At 37.8% G+C, this 23,258-nt stretch overlaps 2 protein-coding genes and 1 pseudogene across 4 annotated transcripts; 2 read left to right on the top strand and 1 right to left on the bottom strand.

Moving 5' to 3' along the window:
* Positions 1–1,648: 1,648 nt before the first annotated feature.
* Positions 1,649–5,945, top strand: LOC126628269 (APO protein 3, mitochondrial-like). Of its 2 annotated transcripts, none has more exons than XM_050297891.1 (4): positions 1,649–1,675; positions 1,833–1,944; positions 3,440–3,837; positions 4,433–5,945. In XM_050297891.1, exons 3-4 carry the CDS (start codon positions 3,455–3,457, stop codon positions 5,328–5,330), a joined length of 1,281 nt encoding a protein of 426 aa, XP_050153848.1. In that variant the 5' UTR covers positions 1,649–1,675; positions 1,833–1,944; positions 3,440–3,454; the 3' UTR covers positions 5,331–5,945. The 2 variants fall into 2 exon arrangements, with proteins under 2 accessions (XP_050153848.1, XP_050153849.1); XM_050297892.1 differs by lacking the exon at positions 1,649–1,675 and adding an exon at positions 2,388–2,538.
* Positions 5,946–7,346: 1,401 nt separating this feature from the next.
* On the bottom strand, positions 7,347–9,975 carry LOC126628271 (uncharacterized). 2 transcript variants are annotated; one of them, XM_050297893.1, is made up of 7 exons: positions 9,801–9,975; positions 9,360–9,532; positions 9,119–9,216; positions 8,532–8,646; positions 8,247–8,369; positions 7,836–8,019; positions 7,347–7,625 (listed from the first exon to the last, which is right to left on the bottom strand). In XM_050297893.1, the coding sequence occupies exons 1-7, from the start codon at positions 9,915–9,917 to the stop codon at positions 7,440–7,442; spliced, it is 996 nt and encodes a 331-aa protein (XP_050153850.1). In that variant the 5' UTR covers positions 9,918–9,975; the 3' UTR covers positions 7,347–7,439. The 2 variants fall into 2 exon arrangements, with proteins under 2 accessions (XP_050153850.1, XP_050153851.1); XM_050297894.1 differs by having other exon boundaries at positions 9,164–9,216; positions 9,801–9,973.
* Positions 9,976–16,402: 6,427 nt separating this feature from the next.
* Positions 16,403–18,574, top strand: LOC126627979 (pentatricopeptide repeat-containing protein At5g16420, mitochondrial-like; annotated as a pseudogene).
* Positions 18,575–23,258: the final 4,684 nt, after the last annotated feature.

Genomic DNA, 23,258 nt, shown 5'->3' with positions numbered 1-23,258 from the left:
AAAGGCACATGTTATATCTAACACGGTTTCTCGGGCATATGCATATTCACAACTAAAACTTGACATCCATTCAACATCTGCCATGCTGAAGATGGCAGTGGCACGCCTGAGCACTAAAATGTTAACCTTGATTGTGAGCCTCAAGGCCTACACCTAAGGCCTCACAAAGGCACCTCTCAAAGTTAACGCTGTCCTTCTCTTTCAGCCTTGCCCGAAGAGTCTTGCCCGACGAGACTTGCCCGACAAAGCCCGACAGGAAAGCAGAAGCCCGACAGCAGCCCTCAACCGGCGCCGAACCTCCAGGGGAGCTGTGTGCTCGTTCGGCCAGGAAACATCCCCGACGGGAATTCCTGCCACGAACAATAAATATGTCAAAGAAAGCAAAAACGAAAAATAAGCAGCCTTTTCATCCCTGACCCCGACACACCCAGCCACCACCATTTCCTCGCACCAGAAGAACCTGCAGAGTGGTTGTAGTCTATAGGACGCTCTCATCGTCCAAATCTCAATTAAAAGTAAAAACTGGACCCAATTATGCAACCCTCCTTTTTCTTTTTTGGACGTTAAAACTTAAAAGCTTAAAATATCATTTTGAAAGAGGTAAGTGCATAGTTGTCTTTTCAGTTCAATTTGTTTGTCATTATTTCTTATGAGTAGGTTATAAGTTGATTGTGTATAATTATTTTTTTTATATAAATTATGTTTCGATTTTAATGAGATTTTTGTCACTTGGGATACGCTTAAAGTGTTTGATAAAATGCCTCAATGGAAACAAAGCTTAGGAATTGTTGAGACAGTATATTGGGATTGTATGTTCTACTTTGAGTTAAACTGAATGACTATGTACCATACAACTAGAAGTTGGGGTGGGTTTAAAAAATCAAAAACCGAAAAAAATCGAGTCGAACCAATTTTTTTAATATTTAATTATGTAATATATATTAATTGTATAAATCATATACAAATACTCAAAATCTAGAGGGCAGAAGGTTCGAACCTACCTCCAGGTTGAGAGTGTTTGCTTCAGCCAACTTGACAACAAGCTTTGTGTTGCTATAATTTTATTAGTAAAATATTTTGAGAATTGTTATTAGCACTCTAAAAATCTCATTTGACACTTCAAACTTTCTATAATTAGAAAGAAAAATACACTTGTGAGGAATTAGAATGAGATTTTTAGAGTGCTAATAACAATTCATAATATTTACACTAATTTTGGATCTTTAATCTCTACTAATTAATAACGGAAGTATTATTGGCACTCCAAAAATCTCATTCTACACTCCTAAAAAGTGTATTTTTCTTTTCCAATATAGAACTTTTGGAGTATAGAATGAGATTTTTGGAGTGCTAATAATAATTTCCATTAATAAAACACTCATTGTCAACCAAAATCCTATGAAATTACCAGTTTAACCTTTTAATTAAAATAGAATATGGATAAGAAATATAGAGCAGAAATGTAATTTCATACAACTAAATTTTGTTTTTTGTTTTTTAAAACCTCATATACATATAATCATAATATATCTCTATTAAGAAAAAAAAAAACTTTCCACTTCCACATTCTTTATTACTCCCTCCCTCTCTCCTATTTCAAAAACAAAAATAAAAAATTTTCCATCCACTTTTATGTGTGCCCATATACGAGTTCTTTATAAGATTTCTAAACACAGGAAAACTTTTAGTTGTGATGGGGGCACAGATGATACACCATATATTTTTATGAAAGTGGTGAAAAATTTTAATTTTTAAATCATTAACCTTTAACACACATAACTCATCATTTATATATGAAGTACCAGAACACTGCAAAATCTCTCCTAAACACAAAACCTCTTCCTCCAAATCAGACTCTCTCTCTCTCCCTCTTCTCCGGTTCTCCTCTCGAATTTCTTCAAGGACGGTATCGGCCTCGGCGGCATCTTCCACAGCGCCGTTCAGGTTCGTCCTCCTCCTCTCTCTGTGTCTTCCTCTTGTGTACTCGCGGTTGCAGGTATATGTATGTAATCTGAAAGTGGACGTGTAATTGGTAGTTGGAGTGCTGTGAATTTGGGGGAGATTTAGGGCTTTAATCTGAAAGTAGACATCTAATTGCTAGTTGAAGTTAATAATTTTCCTGATTGATTGTAAACCTTTGATTTGAGTTTGATCTGAATACTGAAAAAGTTTCAATTTTCGCTATGTTAGTTTGGATTTTCCGTATTTAAGTGCCGAGGGGTTGTTGAGTTTACCTTTATGATTTGCGTTTGCGGTTTATAATTTTCAGTAAACTGCTTTATGTTGCCTCAATAGATGTTTCAGATGCCTTTATGTTGAATTTTCGTTCTCAGTCAAGAAACTCTGATGATTCTTATATGGAGAATGACTAGAGTTTGCCTCAATAGATGTTTCAGATGCCTTTATGTTTAGGCAAAAAACCGAACCGTTTTGAACCGAACCCAGCCCTAACTAGAAGGAATGAAGTCAATGTGGAGCAAGTAGGCCAACATTTTGACAAGTTGATTGAACTCGAACACTACCGAATTGAATTTTGAGGTAGCGGGATTCGGAAAGGGAGATACTTGGAGATTTGTTATTGCATTTTTTAATTAGTTGCGAGTTATTTGGATTTGTTTCAAACTTTTATTTAGTGACCGTTTTCTTATTAGTAATGAGTAATGACAACGAGGGGTTGCTATTTTACGCCATGAACGTATATCAAAACACTGTGGTAAAGAATATTTGATAATCATGTGCCCGAAAAGAATATCTGAAAATCAAAATAATCATGTTTTGAAAAATAAAAATAAACTGTAGTCTTAGTCCGGCCTTGTGCCAAACTTCGGCATGATAATACTTAGTCCAGCTTAAATCAAGCCAAGCTAGCTTAGTCCCTGAAATAGTCCAGTACACGACAGAGGCTTTGGACCAAGGGGTAGAGGAAGACCTAGGAAGACTTGGAAAGAGACTCTAAGAAAAGACTTGGAGTACTTGGATCTAACGGAACACTTGGCACAAAACCGAGCGCTGTGGCGTTCTAGGATTCATACAGCTGACTCCACTTAGTGGGATAAGGCTTTGTTGTTGTTGTTGTGGGAGGAGCGACTTCAAATCTCAAGATTTAGCTGATATTTATAGCTAAACTCCTATATCTATATTTGAATGAAAGAAATAATAGATAAAAAAACATATGGATATCAAATATTTTGTACCTAAGTTATTTCAAGTACATGCTGCCTGAGTGTATAGTTTTTATTTTCAACAAATGTAGCCTAACGATCAGATTTTAATCCTTTTATTGTAAAATACATCCAAAAAATTAGGTTTTACAATGGAAGTATTGCAATCGATTGAACTATGCTTGCATTCTTGGAAGATGAAATTAGTTGAGACCTGATAACCCAATGCACTGTTATTAGATTGACTTTAATTTTCATTTCTATTTCAAATGGTGCAGGGCTCTACGCACAATATGCAGAGAAGAATAATATGGAAGCCTTGTCATTTTGCAAGAATTCGTTGCCTAGTTGATCAAAAGGCGTGTTTTACATCCGAGAGAGCCCTTACTTTAGGAGGAGAAACAGATGATCCTGTGTATGCTGATGTACCAAGACCTCCTAAAAAAATGTCAGAAAGGAAGCCTTACCCTACACCCATGAAGGTTTTGATTCGAAGAGCCAAGGAGGAGAAAGAAGCCCGGAAGGTTGAACCTTGCAGGATGCTTGAAGAATCACCTGATAATGGATTGTTGGTCCCTGAATTGGTTGAGGTAGCTCATCAAGTTTACCAAGCTCGAAAGTCCGTCCTGTTTGGCTTGTCAAAACTTTTTCAAGTTGTTCCTGTCCAACGGTGCAGGTATCCAGAGGTTGCCTTTTGTTTTTGTTTCCTTTTTTTCATTCCTTGAGTTTGTTTACAAGTTTATGTGTCAACTCTTATTTGCCAATTTCACCTTAGTGAACCAAATTTGTATGTTCCTATACATCGAGGTTCCTCTTTTGTCCAAATTGCTTAGGATCGTGGATTTAGACTCATATACACTGGGAATCTCCTTTCATCTGTTAGTTGGATTTTGATTTTTTAAGGGGTTGAACGGTTATTGAGGTTGACTTGTATTGATCATGCAGGCGGGATATCGTTGCCTAACGTTTAGATTCTCTTTCTGGCCTGTAATCTCAATATTTTATGTGTATTGCTTGGTGCTTTCAACTTGTAAAAGCAATTTCCTGTATGGATGGCAGGGCTTAGTGTGAAGCTAATTGAGGGAAGATAATTAGAGTCTATGGTAACACATGGAAACATTTTACTGAAAACTATAAGTCAATGGCTAACAAAAATATGCAGGCTCTGAATCTACTTCCTGTAGTTGGTTGATTAACCGTGCCATCCTGATCAGATATATAATATCCTTATGCTTGTTAGTTCGTCGTCTAATTTAAATAATTATTCTCAGGTTTTGCTCCGAAGTTCACATTGGACGTGTCAGTCATGAAATCCGAACTTGTACGGGCCCAAACAGTGGTTTTAGGAGTGGGACACATGTTTGGAGGAAGGGAGGAGTTCAACATGTGGTTTCCTTTCCTAAATGTTTCCATCTTTATGACCGTGTTGGAAAACCAAGAGTTGGGCATGATGAGAGGTTTGAAATCCCGCGAATCCCTGCCATTTTGGAGCTCTGTATACAGGCTGGTTTAGAGATTGACAAGTACCCAACAAAGAGAAGAACGAGACCTGTATATAGTATCGAAGGAAGAATTGTAGACTTTGAGTCGGTCAACAAAATGGATGATGTGGATAGGAACTCATATTCTGGGATTGTTGATCTCGTAGTACATTCTGATATTAAAACTGATGTTGAGGAATTGAGGAATTCAGATTCACAGAGTGATACTAACCTTGTGGATAAAGCATTACCGAGCGATAAAGTGGGGAAGTCTTTGAGCGAGTTAAGTATTATTACAATGGACTCATGGTTTGAGATGATATCGGGAGCAAAGAAGATCATGGAGAAATACAGTGTGAAGACTTGTGGATATTGTTTAGAGGTTCAGGTAGGTCCCAAGGGGCACAAAGTGAGGATGTGCAAGGCTTCAAAGCATCAATCTCGTAATGGTTTGCATGCTTGGCAAGAAGCAACAATAGACGACCTTGTGGGTCCGAATTATGTTTGGCATGTCCGTGACATAGATGGTCCTGCTCTGGATAACAACCTGAAGAGGTATTACGGGAAGGCTCCAGCTGTGGTGGAGCTATGCGTGCAGGCAGGTGCACCTGTGCCAAATGAATATAGGAGTATGATGAGATTAGATGTAGCTTCTCTAGAGCGTGACGAGGTTGATCTGGTGGCTTGAGATAATGTTCCTCTATGTAGATGAATCGGATGTAGTAAAAGAGATGTAAACCTCCATATTGTGACGCAACTGCTAGCAAGGGGAGGTCTCTCGCTAGAACTCCTGGTGTATTAGATTGAAGAAGTATCTACTTCCCTATTGTGGCTTATAAATGCGAGTGTTTTGTCTGCAGTATTAGTAGTCCACAAGGTTAGTAGTCCACAGGGCTAGTGTCTTCTCTGGATTCTGTTGCTCGAATTTGTCAAGTGAAAGAGAGCGAAAGGATGAGGTAAAGAAATATGACTTGTGGGCTGATCGTGCATGAAAAGGTTGTAGGTATGAAAAAAAAAGTCCACAGGGCTAAGAGATGTTATGCAAGGTCTTCTTTTATCGACACAAGTATTTCTTTGGGCAGATGAAGAAAGTTATGCTATATGAACTTCTGGCCCCCAAGATCTTCTCTGTCTTGTCTAAACGTGTGAAACATGATGATTGAAGACCCAATCTCTAGTCTGTGTATTGAGACAATGCTACATGTCAATTAGTATAGCCAATAAGAAGAAACATGCAACAATGTAAGCCTTGGCAATTACCGAAAGGGTTGGAAGACTTTTTAAGTGTTATGTTTTGGACTTACATTGTTGCTTGTTTCTTTTGACGTGAGCACCTAGATGCTGATGGCACGAGACTGTGCGGCCTTGTGGCCTTAATACCTGGAATTTCCGTCCGTGCAACGGTGCAATTCAAATGAGTTGTGCCCTTACATGTCTGTGGGTTGGGTTTGTGTATCAAACTAGTTGGTCTGGGTTTGTGTATCGAACTTCACCAGCAAAGACCCTTCGTCGATTTCGTCAGTTGGTGAGGCCCAAATTTTTTTAATTTTTTTTTTAACATGCGATATTATTTACAAGGGAAAGAGGGTGGGCTTAACTTTACAATAAGTTAGCAATGATGTGGTTCAAATTTGTCTTTAGCAAGAATCAAATCTAAGATCTCTCACTTATAAGTGAAAAGGGATATCACTAGATTGTAGTAGTAAGTGGCTGACAGTCCAAATTAAATATTAATAAAATAAAATAAATAGTGGAGATGGTGAGAGAGAGAGAGAGAGAGAGAGAGAGAGAGAGAGAGAATTAGAGGCGGCTAGGGGTGAGCGGAGGCTGTGGCTATGGAGGCAGGAGTAGATCTATTCATGGACCTTCGAGGATCACCCAACAGTCGGGCGATGGTGGAGGAGAGAAGACCACAATGGCTGTGCATATATTCTTCAAAAGAAGTTTTGAACAAAGAAGAAAGGTCTAATTTTAGCTGATAGGAGCAAAGCCCTGCTGTTTTTTGGACCTTGTTCGGTTGTTCCAACAAAGAAGAAAGACAAAATGACTTTCTTTCTCCATTTTTCTTGTGACGGACTCCCAACTGTCGGCGATGGTGGAGGAGAGGAGACCACAATAGCTGTGCATATATTCTTCAAGAGAAGTTTTGAACAAAGAAGAAATGTCTAATTTTAGCTAATAGGAGCAAAGCTCGGCTGTTTTTGGGACCTTGTTCCAACACAGAAGAAACGGAAAATGACTTTCTTTCTCCATTTTCCATGTGACCGACTCCCAATTTTTTGTTGTCTAATCAGGTTGTGCCACTTAGCATTTCAGTTAATAAACAATGATGCATTACCCAACTAGTATTTTTATTCCACATGTTTGACATCGTTATTTCTTTTAAAATCCATTATAATTCATACGACCTCTAAAATATTTTGTAAAATACTACAGACTTGTAATCACTTGAAATTTCATTTTATACTATCAACTTTACTAAAATACTAAAGCAAAAATTCTGATATCTCATTCCCTTGTTGGTGTTGGTTTCTTCTCTAAAATGGATGGAGAGTGATGACTGATGAGGAAGCCAACAAGAAGGAAGGAGGAAGGAGGATGTTTGCCACCGTCGACGCCACTCTCTCAGCCTCCCTCTACTCTCTTTCCGTCTTTACATGAATCATTACCAGAGCAACGCCAAGGAGTGGCAAGTAAACAGGAATTGCAGTAAACAGATAGCAAGGAGACTGCTGAATATATTCTTAAAAAGGTTCCAGTTATAAATCGTTTTTTCATGAATGTACCTCAGAAATCGTTAGTTAAGGAGATGATTTATCCATTGCTCTACGATGGCAGGAGACCCGTACCATGGTCTCAACATATCATCTGAACCAACTGGTGAGTGGTAAACACCGTCGAAGCTAATGTTGAGGGCACCCTCCAGATGGGCGGATGCTTCTGGTACAACCCCGTCTCCCCAAACATCTGCCTGCCCACATACCTGAAACCAAATGGTAGTCTCATTATCGGCATTCAGCCTGCAACTTTGATACTCGATCGGCTTACAAGAAATGTCAGAGGACATAACACCAAGAAACATAACTATCACAAGATATCAATGCAAACTGTATTCTGTATTTCAATTGATATTCGTAATTTTAATTTGATTGGAAGTGACTGTTTAAACTGCTGAGACAATGGGGAGTTTTACCTGCTTGTACCCTTGCCCGACAAAGCGCGCACGCAAGGTGGTTGTGGTTGTGGTTGATGTTGGAGTGCTCACAGTCGCATCATTTATGAGAGCAACATCTGATGAGGATTCTACACCCTCTATTGGGAGTGCAGAATCAATGGTTTCGTTTGAGTTGCCAAATAAACGAGCACCTTGAATATACCTGCATTATACATATACATGTCTCATATATATTTTGAGGATTTTTCATTCAAGCAACTACTATTGCATAGAAGGTCAAAATCGATAACAGTGACACAAACAGGTACGTGCCATTTCACACCTTTTAATTTGTCCCCAAAAAAAAAAGGTTATTTAAAGTAATTTCATTCAGATAATAACAGAAGCAATCTGAACTAGGACAAAATCAGAATCAAATTATGATTTTACCTCCCTGCGATACATACATATTTCAGTTCGGGAGTGTAAACAGCTTTCGAGCAATGCTTATTAACATAATCCAGGAGACCCCTCGTTTGATCAATGACCCCCGACACGCCTTTTGGTGGTGGCCTGAAACAACAGATAGGTCGTAGTTATGATGAAATTTGAAGTAATTAAGATTATACAGATGGAATAACAGAAGCACCTAAGGATGTCATCGCCAAATAAACCTTAGCTTTACATACGTAGTCATCAGCAAGAAATTATTAAGATAAGAGTTTGATAACATACTGGTGGGGGGTTCCAAGGGTCAATAATAACGAAATATCTGAAAACCCGAATTCTTCCATGTAAAGACGCGCAAGCCATCCTCCTGCTGAGTGTCCAACGAGGGATAAAGTCCCACCTGCAACGAAGTATGTCCAACGGTTTTAGAACTACAACAAATGAAACAAACAATTATACTAGTGTACTTGCTGGAGAACTCGAGTATGCAGTCTAATTAAGTAAAGGTCTTCTAGCATAGCTTAATGGTTGCTTCATGGGGCGGTACTGGATGCCTTCTGGCGTAGAAAAACTGGATATAAATTTCCATTTAAAGCATAAGCTAAGCTGCATTTCAAAAGCTCCTAAAGCATGAGAATTCTGAAATCAAGCAACGCCATTTAAGATCTAGCAGAACGGTAAGAGGTTGACAGAGATGAAATCAATTATCTTTTAGTATCATCTAATAAGATAGGACAAGGCAGCATGTAACAAATGATTTGATGCAGACCCTCATCTCAACAACCCTCAAGGAAACGTTAGTTTTAGGTTTAGCGAGATTCACGGTGAATACAAGTATTCTGGATTCAAAAGAAGTAAACAGGAAGACGTACATAATAACATGTATTGCATAGCAGTAAGACAGAGTTGAGCAAGACCTTGTGACAGCTCCTTGGCCTCTTGTACTGCCTCGTCCACCCTCTTTAAATACCTGCCAACGCAACCTCAGTCGTTGTTAGTTCGAATTCAATCCAGTAATCTAACCTATTATATATTTATAATGTGAGTCAAATTCCGAAGGTTTACTCATAAAGAAACAGACATTAACAATTACTGGAGAGTGAGTCGACATACCAGTCGAGTACAGGCCGAGGACTGAGAGTTCCTCGCCAGTAATTGGGGTCAACCAAGCCGGCGGCATTCCTCAGCCAATCAATTCTTGACACCTTAGCAACCACTGTGCTCACTCCATACCCTCTCAGAGTCTGCTCCAACTTCTGGTAGTCAGCTGAATTGTTCCCCAAACCCTGAAACCAGACAACCACAAAACAGGAATTAAGCTTTGTACAAAATGCCATAATCCAAAGTGCGTGCATAAAATCTTAGTGCAAATTTGGAGATATTGGTTAGATCATTTGGTTATGGCAGTGCGGCTGGCATGGAGTTCGGATCCGGCTCCCTGTAAATTAAAATAGTTTAAAATATCGCTGCCTTGTCAAAAAGGAAATATTATTGCAGATTTTTATAGTAAGTGAAAACTCCAGATGAGGAAAAGAGAGCAATTATGAACTTAACTGGAAGAAGAACAGCAGGTCGGTATGACGAAGACGACGACGATGATGTGTCCTGCGAGAATGCAGAGGTGGAGAAGGCCAGTGGCTTTAAAGGGGATAAAAGCATAGCCATTCCCATAGCCAGACCAGAACAAAGGGAAAGGGGATGTTGGGGTTGGCATTTTGTAGTTGTAGCAAAAATGGAGGGACACATTCCACTGGCTTTCTTTGCAAGTTCGACGGTTGAGGTTAGGTTCAAGGACACGTGGCCTATTGCAATCCTCTATCTCCAATAGGCTTCTTTATTCTTTAAATACTTTGGAACTTTAACGAAAAGCACCCGATACTGTTCACTTTAACGAAAAACCACATTTTTACACTAAAAAGTCAATCCTGGGATTGCTCTCGCGCGAACTCGCTTAAAGTCAATACTAGGGAACTCACACGAGAACTTCCCAGTGAGTCACCTATCATGGGATTGCTCTCGCGCGAACTCGCTTAACTTCAGAGTTCCGATGGAACCCGAAGCCAGTGAGCTCCCAAAAGGCCTTGTGCTAGATAGAGGTGAGAATATACATATAAAGCTTACAGGATCCACTCCCCTGGACGATGTGGGATGTTATAATTCGGGTTTGGTAGTAATGTTTTTGTAATATAAATTTTAAGATGATGACAGTGATAGTGATAATGATGATGGTAGCGAGAGGTGGTGGTCATGGTGGAGGGGTTGATGGTGGTGGTAGGTAGTAACAAAAGTACATGATCAACAACTTTCCTTTCAAGTTTATTTTTAAGATGAAAAATTCTTATTATCAATCCTATTGTTTTATGCGATATGTTATTTTACGTGATATATACAAATACATTTAAGACATTTCACATATTACGTTCTGCGTGGTGACGTTGTTTTTCCTATTTCAACAAAAATGATTTGTAACTTAACTTTCATGGGCGAATTTTCCAAAACAAAAGGATGATGTGTCTTTTTTAATCCGTGTTCTTGTAGTAGCCGAGCTGTGGGTGCTCAACTGTAGATATGCTCTTGTTGCACAATTTAGCCCCATTTAGCCTCATGAAGTGTAGGAGGAGAAATTTTTATGCACCGAGTGTTACAATAAGAGTATATCCAATGCACGCAAACTAGTTTAAGGAAATGTATTTTCTCACTTGAGATGACAAAATTTAATTTCTAACGAAATATATCTAGCCTAGGCTAAAATAGCCAGGGCTTTTCAAGGGGCCAATTTGGCCTTGCTTCTTCAAGGGACCAGTTTAGCCCCGAGTCGTAAATGGTCAACTTAGAAAGAAATTGATAGTCAGTGAAAGCTAGTCATCAAACACTTTTTAGCCTCAACGTCTCAAGAAACAAAATTTTGAAAGGCTCAAATTTCATAAATAATGACATTTTGAGAGGATTAAAGCTTTTAACCTAACGTTGCCCTTTCAACTTGACTTTAAGTGGAGGACATGGTTAGTATGTCCCAGTTTAAGAAATTTTTCTATGAACATTCACTGATATTATAACACGTGAAGTACCCGACTTGCAAGACCATCTCTAACCGAGGGCTGACCAGAGGGCTCGTTTTAGCCCTCTGGCCCTCCAAGATATTAATAATTTAATGAACAATACATGACCATATTTGCCTCCATCTCCAACTGAGGGCCAAAGGGCCATATGGCCAAACATAATTTATTATTTAAAAACTACAACTTATATTCAAATCCAACAGCTAAGTGACGTCAGCTAGCCGTTGGATTTGAATTTTTTTGGGCTATAAATAGGGTGGATATTGGGTTATAATTCACACAACTTTGAATTCAATCTATTTTAATGCAATCTCTTTCAATTCAATATCTTTCAATAGACAACTTGAATGGGATGGCTCTGTTGGTGGTCGCCAAAAGAAGAATGGAGTAGGCGTTTAAGTTTTATGTTGTTAAATGTTTTTAAAAATGTTGTTTAAGTTTCATGTTGTTAAATGTTTTTTTATGTTGTATAATAATTTGTATGTTGGTTAATGTTATTTAATGTTGTTTCATATTGTTTAATGTTGTTTCATGTTACTTAATTTAATTTAATGTTGTATAATGGCTTAGGAAGTTATAGGAAAAAAATAATTTAAAAAAAATATGAAACAAATTTTGTGAAATAGAAGTTATAGGAAAAAATGGAATTTAAAAAAAATATGAAACAAATTTTGGAAAATAAAAGTTATAGGAAAAAAAAATAGAATTTAAGAAAAAATATGAAAAATAGAAGTTATAGGAAAAATTTTGTAAATAAAAAAAAATTGTTAAAAAAAAAAAATCAAATGCAACGGCATCAGCTAGCCGTTGCATTTGAATTTTAGCTTAAGCATTCTTGTTGGTTATAACCGACATGATTAATGTTTTTTCTGGCCAGCCTTCCAGCCCTTTGGCCCTTTCAGATTCCGTGGGGCCACCACTACAAAAGAGGCTATCACTGGCGGTGTAAAAACCGACAATAAAACCCAATTACTGTTGGATTTTTGGTAAAAATCTGACATAAAGTCGTGCAATGTCGGATAGGTGAAGCGACACCATTGCTACCGTTACCAAAAGGGTATTGACGTTGGTTAGTCGCTTTAATCCGCCACCAAGAAGCAAAGTAATATAAAATAAAAAAGAATAACAGCGTCGCTTGACATCCAACATTACGTCGGTTAGAAGCGACGTTAAGTTCTGACATGATGACGGTTCTAAGCGACATCAACCAACAATTAAAGAATTAAAATATCAAACCTATTGTCGGTCTTAAACGACATCACGTAACAGTTAAACAAATAAAATACTCAAACTACTGTCAGTTTTAACCGACATTATATAAAATATGGATACATAAAATAATTATTATGTTGTCGTTCATAAGCGACACCAAATATATTAATAATAAAAAATATATTTTTCCATTTTTAATTAATAATAATTAAAAAAATTATATAAAAATAAATCCCACCATATGTCAATGAAAAAGCAAACAATTTTAAGCAAACTTCATATTAAAAATAAAACTTCTACCAACTATATATTAAATTTAAAATTAACTACAATTCCTAAAAATGTACAACCCATAAAAATTCTTCCCGAACTCTTGCAAAAGATTTTGAACTGGTTGTATGGTTCATAGTTTTCAACTACCGATTATGCTTATTTTTTTAGGCAATCTCCTGAAAAATAAAAGAATTTATTAGACAAATTTCAAGGTATAATAAAATAAATCATGAAACGTTTACCTTTGTTTTTTCTTTATTCCAGTATGCCACCATCAGAATATTTCTGTAATCTCTAACCTCTGCCGCTACATGTTTTGAAAACGCACTAGAATTATTACTAATGCATTTTCCAGGCGAATCAAACGAACAAGGATGTTCTTTTCAATTCGGAATTGAGGGTCCGCATCTCCGTTGAGTTGATCCTTATAAATACATAAAAAACAATTAAAAACCAAGAAACAAAAATAAATTTTCAATTTAAGCATAAAACTAGTTAAAATAAAAAATAGAAACTATAATTAATAATCATAATAATTTAAAAATGAACCACCTTCGAGCTCTTCCTCTTCGAATTGGAGTTCCTTAGAATGTTGATCTTCAAAATGGTGATCCATAGAAAATCGGGAAGGAGAAGAGGAAAAACAGAAAAGGAGAAAGAAAGGGACGCACGTATGAAATGGGGAAGGAGAAGAAGAAAGACTGAAATTGGGGGAGAAATGAAAGCACAGATGAAATGGGAAAGAGAGGGGTTTAAATATGGGTACTGAGTTGGCGTCGGTTTAAACTGACATTAATTGACTGACGTCGGATTAAATGTACATGGCGTCGGTTTTAACCGACATCAACCTGACACACTTTACTGCTATTCACGTCGAGTTAAATGAACCAATCAACTTTTTGGTACTCTTTATTGAAAATACGGCGTCGATTTAAATTAATGTTGGTGTCGGTCTTAATCGACACCAACTTCTGACACACTTTTTGAAATTTATGTAGCGTCGGTTTAATGAAACTTGTGTCGAATTAAAAGATAATAACGTCGGTTAAAACCAACACTAAGTTTGAGAATACATTTCGAGCGGGAAATTTCCCACCTAATATTTCAACATATCCATCCATTTCCCGCCTAATGTTTATCCATCCATTTCAAATTATCTCATATAACATTTTAAGATTTTAATAAATAAAATTTAACTTAAATAAAATACGTAATAAAAAACATAAATATAATTTTATTATAAAATATCATCACATACTAATTGAAACATAGTCTAATTAATATTTAAAATATATAAAATAATTAATATCGATTTTAAATTGAAGATCGAATTCATTCATAAATATAATTTTATTATAAAATATCGATTTTGTGGTATCCACTAGTGTAAATATTTTAAATTGAAGATTGAATTCATTCATTGTATTCATATAGGGTCAAGGAGTGTAGATATCAAAAGTCATCAAAATCAGAGTTAAAATAACCATTAAATTGTGAGTTAAAATAACCATTAAATTGTGATTTTTCGTTTATAACCGTTGAAAAGTTTTGTCCCGTTACTTGATCTTTGAATGTTTGTTTTTTTTGATTTTTGGGGTATACGATCTCGAAGCATATACAAACAAGTTAGACAGTTGGATTGTTGAAATTAGTTTTGTAGGATGTGTATCCCATCAAAATCATAGATTCACTAACACTTAGAGTTTATTTATACTTTCATTAAGTATAACATAAGATTTTGTGGTATCCACTAGTGTAAATATTTTAAATTGAAGATCAAATTCATTCATTGTATTCATATAGGGTCAAGGAGTGTAGCTATAAAAAATAATCAAAATCGGAGTTAAAATAACCGTTAAATCGTGATTTTTCGTTTTATAACCGTCAAAAAGTTTTGTCCCGTTACTTGATCTCTGAATGTTTTTTTTCTTTCAATTTTTTGTGTATACGATCTCGAAGTATATATAAACATGTTTGACGGTTGGATTGTTGAAACTAGTTTTGTAGAATGCGTATCCCATCAAAATCATAGATTCACTAACACTTAGAGTTTATTTATACTTTCATTAAGTATAACATAAGATTTTGTGGTATCCACTAGTGTAAATATTTTAAATTGAAGATCGAATTCATTCATTGTATTCATATAGGGTCAAGGAGTGTAGCTGTAAAAAATAATCAAAATCGGAGTTAAAATAACCGTTAAATCGTGATTTTTCGTTTATAACTTTCGAAATTTTTTTTCCCGTTACTTGATCTCTGAATATTTATTTTTTGTGATTTTTGGCGTATGTGATCTCGAAGCATATACAAACAAGTTTGACGGTTGGATCATTGAAATTAGTTTCGTAGGATGCTTATCCCATCAAAACGATATATTCACTAACACGTTTATTTATACTTTCGTTAAGTATAACATAAGATTTTGTGGTATCCACTTGTGTAAATATTTTAAATTGAAGATCGAAATCTTATGTCATGATGATCGATGAATAAAATTTATCTCATATAACATTTTAAGATTTCAATTAAAATATTGACAGAAGTGGATACCACAAAATCTTATGTCATGATGATCGATGAAAATTGAGGATTTTGTAAAAGGAATAACATGCAAGCTTTGAGTTCCATTGGCAAAGTTTAAACTTTTGAGAAAGGCTTCACAACCTTGAAAACAAAAACTCTTTCATTTTGCATATCCTTGCACATTTAACATTTTGTAATAGAGTAGTAGTGTATAGATGTTTGTTTATTAGGCTCTTATTTTCAAGTATAGATGTAGTACTTAAACGACAAATGTGTTTTAATGGTTTGAAGTAATATTTTTGTGGCAATGTGTGGTATATGCAAATTTAAGAATTTTTTTTTTTCTTAACGGGTCATAACGGGTCACCTGTTAAGGATCCGTTAAGATAATGGGTGAGAAACGACACGACCCGTTAAGATAACAGGTGTTACACGAAAACGATAGACACGACTCGTTTACCAGGCCTAGTTGTGTGCCATCTCATAAACTCATCCTTAAGAAAGATGCAAGAGAGGAAGAAGAAAACACAGGGGATAGTATATAAAGACCATTAATATGTCGCTTACAATCGACACCGGGTTTCAAAATATTAAAAAAAAAAAAATTCTATGTCGCTGAGAACTCATGCAGGCTTTAAAATATTTAAAGATAATAATTAGTGTCAGCTAGAAGCGACACTATTTTTTTTAAAGCAACACCATTATTTAAAAATTATTAAAATGTATGTCGGTTAAAAGCGACATTAAATGTTTACGTCGGTTAAAAGCGACATAGACAGTTTATGACACTTACAAGCGATAATAAATCTGACGTCATATTTAGTAGGTGTCGCAAATGTCTTGTCCTCCACTATATTATATTAAAGCGACATCACCCAGTGACACAATAAGTCCATTTTGTAGTAGTGGGCCCTCTCAGATTCTATGAGCCCTCTGGCCTAGCTTTCGGTTGGAGACGGTTTTCAGGCTATTTTTGGCCCTCTGGCCCTCTAGACCATTCAGTTAGAGATGGCCTAAACATCTTTACTGGCCATGACCCAAATCTTGGGGTAGTAAAATTCGAAACAATGGTCATATAATGTTCAAATGTGGAGGCCATTCGCGGATGCCACTGTCTTCAACTCTTCAACATGCTGTGTCTGAAGATCTCAGCCAAACCCTCCTATCTCCTGCACTCTATTACCACCGTCTCCTTTTCCTCCTCCACCTCCACCTCCACCTCCACCCCAACCCCCACCGTCGATTTCCTCCACTCCTACACCGTGACCATTCCAATCCAACGCTGGCCCTGATGGCTCTACCCAAAACTCCTCATCTCCCTTATCGCTCACCAACCTAACCTCGACCTCGCCCTCAAAATCTTCTTCCACGCCTCCAAATTCCACCCCGGATTCTCACACAATTACCATACCTACCACGCCATCCTTAACTGCCTCTCCCGTTCCCACTCTTTCCACCCCATGATCGACCCCCTCCTCTCCGACCTCAAAAACTCACAAATCCAATGCTCTAAAGACATTTTCATCACCCTAATTTGCAATTTTGGCGTCTTGGGTCGCCCCATACTCGCCTTCAAAGCCTTTCTCGACGTGCTAAATTTTGGAGTTCAACGTTCTGCGAAGGCCCTGAATGCATTGTTGAACTATTTGGTTCAGAACAATGAGTTTAGTTTGTTCACTCTGTGTTAAAAAATTGTGGGCAGAGATTTGAGGTTAGGCCCAATTTGTCCACTTGTAATATACTGATCAAAACGCTCTGCAAAAAGAATGATGTGGAGACTGCGCTTAAGGTGCTTGACGAAATGCCTGCGATGGGGTTTGTCCCGAATATGGTGACTTATACCACGATTATCGGCTGGTATGTTTCGCGGGGTGATATGGTTGGCGCCAGGAGGGTTTTTGGGTAGATTTTGGATAGAGGGTGGTATTCGGATACGACTACTTATACAGGTTTGATGGATGGGTTTGTTAAGCAAGGGAAGTTGGTTGATGCCGTTAAGGTCATGGATGATATGGAGGAAAATAAGGTTGGAGCAAATGAGGTTACTTATGGGGTAATGGTTGAAGCTTACTGTAAGAGAAGTCTTGTGAAGCGGTTATTTTGCTCAGTGATATGATTGCGAAAGGGTATATACCAAGCTTGGCGATTTGCTGTAAGGTGATTGATGTTTTGTGTCGAGAAGGGAAGGTGGATGATGGTCATGAATTGTGGAAGAAGCTTTTAAAGAAAAATTGCACACTAGATAATCCAATCTCAAGCAAGCTCATACACTAGTTTTGTGAGAAGGGAAAAGTCTGGGAAGCTAAGAAACTGTTTGATCAGCTTGGCACATATTTGATTCTAACCGTCATGACTTACAACATGCTTATTGCGGGAATGTGTGAAGTGGGGGAGTTATGTGAGGAAAGGGAGGTTGTGGAATGACATGGTGGAGAAAGGGTGTGCTCCGAATTCTTTTACGTATAGTATGTTGATCAAAGGATTTTGTAAGATTGGAAAACCAGATGAGGGTATTAAGATTTTAGAAGAGATGATGGATAAAGGCTGCTTGCCTAACAAGTCTACATATAATATGTTGATTGAGGGGCTCTGTGACTTAGGAGCAGAAGCTGAAGTCGCAGAAGTTGTTTCAATGGAAATGTCAAGTGGAGGCACAAACATTGCTTCTTGGGATCTTTACGTTACTAGGTTTGTTAGCGATTTGGATACTAGGGAAAGTCTTATGGACAAGATGCTAGTGGAGAACGTTCAACATATACTCTCATTGGAGGAGGAGGAGCCTAAACATTGTAAGAACTGAACTCGGATGCACAAACCATAATCTCGTGCGCCAGAAGCATTTCGTTGCTTGGGGGGAAGTTGAATCCTCTTGTGCATAGAAAGATGAAAGCTTTATGGATGAGGTTCGTGTTCAAGCCCAGAAATAAAAGCCCAATCTCAAAGAGTTGGGTTATGCAAAAAAAAAAAATGAAAATAAGACTAGTGTTGTAGGCCTATTTGATTGAACCAATCTAAGGGATTACAGAGAGGGGGCCGTCGGTATTGAGGGAGAAGAGAAAGTGATTTAATTGTGAGGTGTGTTTGTATTACCCTATTATGCCTTTATTTATAGTAGTAGGATAGGCAAAAACCTTACCCCTTTAGGATTACAACTCTTAATAGGTAATCAACTCCTAATAGGAATATAAGATAGATTCCTATATCTACTAGGATTTACACAATCACATTCCTATTCTAAATATGATTGCAACACTCCCCCTTGAGTGTGTAAATACTCAACAAACAATTGCATCAGATCTTTAGCAGATAAGGTAGAATAGTTGATGCAGTCATTGGCACAATGAGTGAATGCGAGTCTCAAATGTAAAGAAAGTATTCATTGGTAGTAAAACTCACAAAACCTCACTATGGTACAACCCAAGGCATGAGGAAAAACCCATAGGCTAAGGATAAAAGTGAGAAATATGCATAATGTCTAAAACAAACGCCAGACATGACGAAAGTAGTGAACTCAACAGAGTATGATCATCCCAGGATGGGTGCCTCATCAAAAGCTTGTTAGGTAGAAAAAACCCAGTGGGAAAAATGCTCCTAATCATAGGAAAAATAGTACATTAAGATCAAGTAGTATGCTTTAGGATACTCCCCCTGAGTTAGACATAACTTTTAAATAAGAGAACTACAAGCGATTCAACTTAGATAATTTACACATACCGATTCCTTGAACGAGCTTCTGAATAGTAGAATTGGGCAATGACTTGGTGAAGAGAATGGCCAGGTTCTCTTGGGAACAAATTTGCTTAACTTCAATGTTTTGATGCTATTGCTGCTGGTGTGAGTAAAAGAATATTCGCGATATGTACTTGGTATTGTCTCCCTTGATGTATCCCTTTTTTAACTGCTCAATAAATGCTTTATTGTCTTCAAAGATCGTCGTAGGAAGGTCAACGATGGATGTAAGACCATTAGTGCTTCTAATATGTTCTATAACTGCTTTCAGCCAAAAGCATTCACGCGATGCTTCATGCAGGGCGAGAATCTCAGTATGGTTCGAAGAAGTCACAACTAGCATTTGCTTGGTAGACCTTAAAGATATAGCAGTGTCTTTAACGGTAAAGACATAGCCTGTTTGAGAACATGCCCTATATGGGTAGACAGATATCTAGCATCTGCGTAACTAACAACGTGAGAATCAATCCGAGAACCATATGAGGCTGCAACACTCGAAGATTCATGTGTATAGAACAAGCCCAAATCCGTTGTACCCTTGAGGTAGCTGAAAATATCTTTAACACCATTCTAGTACCTGTGTGTGGGGCGCATTGTTGTATCTTGCCAAAAAATTAATAGTGAAGGAGATGTTGGGTCTAGTGCGTTGAGCCAAGTACACTAAAGCCCCAACTGCACTTAGATATGGACCTTTGGGTTCCAAAATCTCATCCTTATCCTCATTTGGACAGAAGGGATCTCGTTTAACATCTAAAGTATGAAAGGTCATATGAGTACTTGAAAGCTTCGCTTTATCCTCATTAAAACGACACAACACCTTTTGGGTGTATTTCGATTGATGTACTAGGATTTCATCTGAACAATGCTCGATCTTCAAGTAGAGGTAGTATTGAGTTTCCCCAAGATCCTTCATCTCAAATTCCAATTTCAAATGCGTAGAAATTTCTTCAAGCTTTGCAGGAGTTCCGATGAGGTTCATGTCATCGACATAAATTGCAACGATTGCAAATTCGGAATGTGACTTCTTTATGAACATGCATGGGAATAATTCGTTGTTCATAACCCTGACTTGTTAAATATTCACTCAAACGGTTATTCCGCATCCGCCTGGATTGTTTCAATCCGTAGAGTGACCTTCTCAACCTAATTGAGAGAGTGTTCCGTGGTCTAGAACTATTTGAACTAGTCAATGTAAGTCTTCCTGGAACGTTCATGTATATTTCCGTATCTAGATCCCCATAGAGATACGCGGTTACCACGTCCATAAGCTGCGTATTCAGTTTTTTAGAAACTACCAAACTGATAAGGTAGCGGAACGTTATAACGTCCATTATAGGGGAATACGTCTCATCGTAATCAATCCTAGGGAGCTAAGAGAAGCCTTGTGCTACGAGGCGTGCTTTGTATTGCACAATTTCATTCATCTCATTACGCTTCCTTACGAAATTCCATTTGTAGCCAACGGGTTTCATGCGTGGTGGTGTAAGAACAATAGGTCCAAACACTTTATGTTTCGTGAGTGAATCGAGTTCGACCTGGATTGTTTATTTCCAGTTTGACCAATCTGTTCTATGTTGGCATTCATCAATGGAACGTGGTTCAATGACATCGCTAAGCATGATGTCAGTAGCTACTGTGTACGCAAATACATCGTCGACGATCATCTCATTCTGATTCCAAACCTCATCCAATATTGCGTATGGACCGAAATCTCACGATTCTCTAGAGGCTGGGTTGTCTCGTCTAAGACATCATTTTAATCTAGAATAACCTCATGCGTTGGAATGGATGAGTAAGCGATGGTCGATTCAAACTAGGGTCACTAGTTGGTGCTGTTTTCCTATTTCGGGGTTGTGAATCCTTTGAACCAAGGGGTTTGCCATGCTTCAGGGTTAGAGCAAATGATTGGCTAACTGCTAATATACGTGCCGCGTGGAAGGTGGGGCCTCCTTATCTTCGAGGAAGGTCTGGCCTTCCCAGACTGGTTATTGATGTACGCGGGGTACATCTATCCTTGCATGTGTGTTTGTAGCGGGTATATGTGATCTTGTCACCTTAGCTAGATCATTAAAAGCATCTGGCATGCTCTGTGTAATGCTCTGAAGAACTATAATTTGTCTCAGCTCAGTTTTAAATTGGATAGTGCAGGAATCTAAATGAGACGTAGTGGGAGCATACCATGACAATTTATGGCATTATTCAGGAATGTTAGCATGCTTATCTCCCCATAACGACATGAAGATTGTCTCATCAAAGTGATATCCGCAAAATGTGCGGCAAAGGGATCTTCTGTCAATGGTTCTAAATAGCGAACAATTAATGGCGAATTATAACTGACATAGATTCCTATTTTTCTCTGAGGACCCATTTTGGTACATAGTGGTGGTGCTATTGGCACATAAATGGCGCATCCAAACACCTGTAAATGTGAGATGTCAGGCTTGTATCCAGTAACCAACTGTAACGGTGAATGTGGTTGGGTAGGGGTGGGCCTCAGGCTGACCAACATAGTTGTGTGCAATATTGCATAACCCAGGCGGATATCAGTAATTGGGTTCTCATAACCAAATTCTGAGCTATCAATTGAAGGCACTTTAAGAAAGCTTCTGCTAGGCCATTTTGGGTGTGAACATAGGGTACATGATGTTCCACATCAATCCCTACTGACATGCAACAATCGTTAAAAGTCTGTGACGTAAACTCTTTAGCGTTATCCAATCGAATTAGCTTAATCGGATAATCAGGGTGTGAGCCCTTAGCTTAATAATTTGTGCTAGGAGTTTAGCAAATGCAGCATTGCGTGTGGACAACAAGCAAACATGTGACCATCATGTCGATGTATAAACTAACACCATAAAATATCTAAATGGTCTGCATGTTGGTTGGATAGGTCCACAAATGTCCCTTTGAATCATCTGAAGAAACTTACGGGGGGAGGTCGTGCATGATCTTTGTAATTGAGAATTAAGTATTTAACTTCCCTAAAGAAAAAGCTTTGCATGGAGGGAATGCAACATATGGAGGTAACCGATGCCCATGTGATGATTTGAGGATACGGTGCATCATATACATCTGGGATGTTCCAAACTGTCCTGGAACTTAAGCATAGGGCCGACCATATAATGGGCTTCTATGCCTCAAATGGTTGTGATGTACAACCTACTCGGGAGACGTTCCAATAATATGTTTCTGGCCATATTTGTACAAAGTGATACAAAGAAATTCAGAACCATTATCTTCAGTGGTTTCAATATTATATTGATTATCACGAATATCTCTAAAACTCAACAACGTTCTTTTGGAACGTGGAGAATAGAGTGCCTCCTTAATGGTTAAGATTATACCATTGGACAACATGATACGAGCCTTTTCGTATCCTTCAATTAGGTTGGATGGGCCTGAGAAAGTTGTCAGAATAGCTTTCTTGGGTATAAAGTTAGTAAAATAATGTCGCTCACACAAGATGGTGTGCGTGGTAGTACAATCAACAAAACAACTAACTTCCCCACTTGACATACTTAGAAATAAATTGATTGAATTGGTCACATGCATAAATATAATTCCATTCATTCAATTAAGCAATTCAAGAAATAATATCCATCAAATAACAATCCATATTTCAAAAAAAAACCAAAACCAAACAAATTATTCCAAATACTTAGAAAAATTGTTCAAAATTAAACCATAAACCTAGGAAAATAGAGGAGATAGGCCGCTACTCCTAGTGGTTTCAACCACTAGGCATAAACACCCTAAAACATGTCTAATTTATTCGTCCATAGGTGCTGAAGCCTCTTGAAAATCCGATATCTCTATAGATGTAGTAGCATATTCCGGATGATCCACATGTGCAAAGTTAGACTCACGACCTGCATGATACTTGGCAATAGCCTCAGGGATAGCTCGGCATACGCGTGACCAATGATAATTTGATCCACAATGGTATCACATGTCCATTTTACTGGAAGTTGACTGAACGAGAGCTTTTTCCTTGTTCTTGAAGTTTGAGGCCTTAGGGGTAAGTGGTGGATGATGTTGGGTCACATTTCCTCCCTTGGGGTCGGTGCTCTGTTGATCTTGGGCACGTGGTTGGGCTTGATGCCCATTTCCATGGCCACGATGATTCTTGCGTCGTTTGTGGTTGCTAGAATTGGTCGCAGCACTTTAGGTGCGACGTTGGAGCTAGTCGGTTGAGCTTGATGATTCTTCATCA

Source organism: Malus sylvestris, chromosome 7 (assembly GCF_916048215.2).
Source record: "Malus sylvestris chromosome 7, drMalSylv7.2, whole genome shotgun sequence".
Taxonomy (NCBI): Eukaryota; Viridiplantae; Streptophyta; class Magnoliopsida; order Rosales; family Rosaceae; genus Malus; species Malus sylvestris.
Note: the sequence above shows the minus strand (reverse complement) of the source record. Positions and strands in the feature narration are given on the sequence as shown.